The sequence below is a fragment of the Cyprinodon variegatus genome, unplaced genomic scaffold, assembly GCF_000732505.1.
Source record: "Cyprinodon variegatus isolate N-32 unplaced genomic scaffold, C_variegatus-1.0 Scaffold1220, whole genome shotgun sequence".
In the NCBI taxonomy this organism is placed as follows: Eukaryota; Metazoa; Chordata; class Actinopteri; order Cyprinodontiformes; family Cyprinodontidae; genus Cyprinodon; species Cyprinodon variegatus.
Genome location: NW_015151673.1, coordinates 126,383 through 128,472, shown reverse-complemented (window position 1 = coordinate 128,472; position 2,090 = coordinate 126,383). Strand labels below are relative to the sequence as shown.

Below are 2,090 nucleotides of genomic sequence, written 5' to 3'. Positions count from 1 at the left end.
CATCAAACGTGTTCTAACAGAGGCTCTGAGTTTCCTTTAGCTCCAGGATCTGGAAAGTTAAAGAGGACAAAATCAATAAATGTTTCTGTTAATGTACCATATATTTATTTAATACATCAATAAATGATTAAATGTTATATTACAGAATGTAATGTGCCTTTAAATATTTTTGAACAAATTCCTTAAAATACACATTTAATTATTTCCCTCTGTATTTCTTAATTTCTTGGTGTCCGGCTTCTCTGATTCGTCATCAAACTGTTTAAACTGTCACAGTGGGCGGGATTAGAGGCCCTGACGTCTGATTGGCTGCTTCACTTCCTGGTTTGCTTTGACTCTGAGCTCAGTGCTTTCAATGCAAAGAGCAGAAATGACTTAAGAAAAGGAAAATCTCTGGAGTTTGATTTAGGGTACCAGTGTTGTTTGGAAGTTGAAAGTTAATTTCACCCCACGAGAGCTTGCTTTTCATTTTCTTCTTTAGTTTTGACCAACTATCCTGTAAATAAACACTTTACTCTTTGGCAAAGCAGACATTTTGCTTGGCTAAGTGTAATTAGCCGTCATCTTTCTGCGATCAAAGTATAAATGGCTGCAGGTCCTCCCACTGGGGCCAAACAGGCTGCACTTCCTGTTGGTTTAGATGCATCCATGGAAGCACAGAGTTCATTCATTCACATTCCAAACCGGCACGTTGGGAGGTAGAAAGAAAGCAGAGATCGTTTCCAGCGTGATCTGCTCCGAATGCAGGAGGCTTTAGAGGTAACGTTTAACGAGATTCTGCAAAGCTGGCTAAAGATGCAAGAACTCAGACCTGCAGGAGGTGAGAGGCTGTGGCTGCTGGAAGAGCATGTCTGAGGTAGAGAAAGGAAGGAGAAACTATACAGAGAAGAAAACACTGAGATTTAAAGCTGAAAATCAGTTTCAATAATCTTAAGTTGATCCTTGCACATAAACAACCTTCTGTGATCGTTGCCAAGACGGTCCATCTGCAGCCTGGATGGATTTGGACAAAAGTCTAAGCCGGGATTTGCTCCTGTCACCAAATTAGGAGTTTAGCCGTGGGAATAGAATGAATCTGCAATCTAGAATAGAAATGAAAAGAATGTAAACGTGACTGTTTGGCTGCAGGTTTCTATCAGCCAAGCCGCTCGCTGTCCTGGCACCTTTTAAGCTTTCTTTTTTTTTTTTTTTTTACATCCCATAATAGGTCGTCTTTGCATGGTGTGTGTTCTGCTGTTTTTAGTACCACGGTTTTCCCAGTAAATATGTTTTCCATACTGAGGGTCCTCCCAGTGGCTTCCAGGAGCCAGAGGCCCCGGGTTCACTGCCTCCATGACGAGGCGTTGAACCCGGCTTTGGAAGTACATCTCCTGCTCTGAGAGGAGCAGAGACTCTCTCTTCTCAAACTGGGGGGGTGACATTTCGTCCTTAGCTTCGCTCTTCAGTCTGGTTTCCAGTACGTCCTGCTGGAGAACATTAACCCTGAAAGCAGAACGTTTGGTTGCTTTTCCTGAAGAGTTTCTATTTCTCATAGAACTGAACATTTTTCCTATATTGTTCTGAATGTTCTCCGGTAGAACACTCTGGACGCCTACCCCTGTGGATCTGACCACACCCCCAGCCCCATGGCCAGCCGCATCCCCGTGCTGGAGGAGACCATCCTGGACAGCCCATCCGCTCGGCTCACAGCCGTGGCTGTCAGCATGAGGGCCGGACACACCATCGCCTTCCTGGGAGACGCCAAGGGGAACCTCCACAAGGTAACCAACCACACTGGATCATCTTCACCTTTCTGTGGGAAACAGTCACAGAGGAGTACCGCTAGACCAGGGGTTCCCAAAGGGGGGTCCGGGACCCTGCTGGGGCCGAGATGGGCGAGATTCTGACATCATCAGATCATTACATGATCTGTGTTAATTTAACATCTGATATCCTATTTCACCTAGCCACAGCTGAGCGTCTGATGTAGAAATTGAAGCATGATGATAGATTCCCTGTTTGTGACGTCATCCACACCTGAAGGCCGGCTCCTCGGACTCTCGCTGCTTACATCTAGATGTTATGCTACATGTTATGTTACATCTAACATA

At 45.1% G+C, this 2,090-nt stretch overlaps 1 protein-coding gene across 1 annotated transcript in view; it reads left to right on the top strand.

Moving 5' to 3' along the window:
* Nucleotides 1–2,090, top strand: part of LOC107102236 (plexin-B1-like) — a 99,825-nt gene that overhangs the window by 60,645 nt on the left and 37,090 nt on the right. Inside the window, exon 5 of the mRNA XM_015401449.1 lies at nucleotides 1,578–1,760. Coding sequence (XP_015256935.1) covers nucleotides 1,578–1,760 — 183 coding nt within the window. The remainder of the gene's footprint in view (nucleotides 1–1,577; nucleotides 1,761–2,090) is intronic.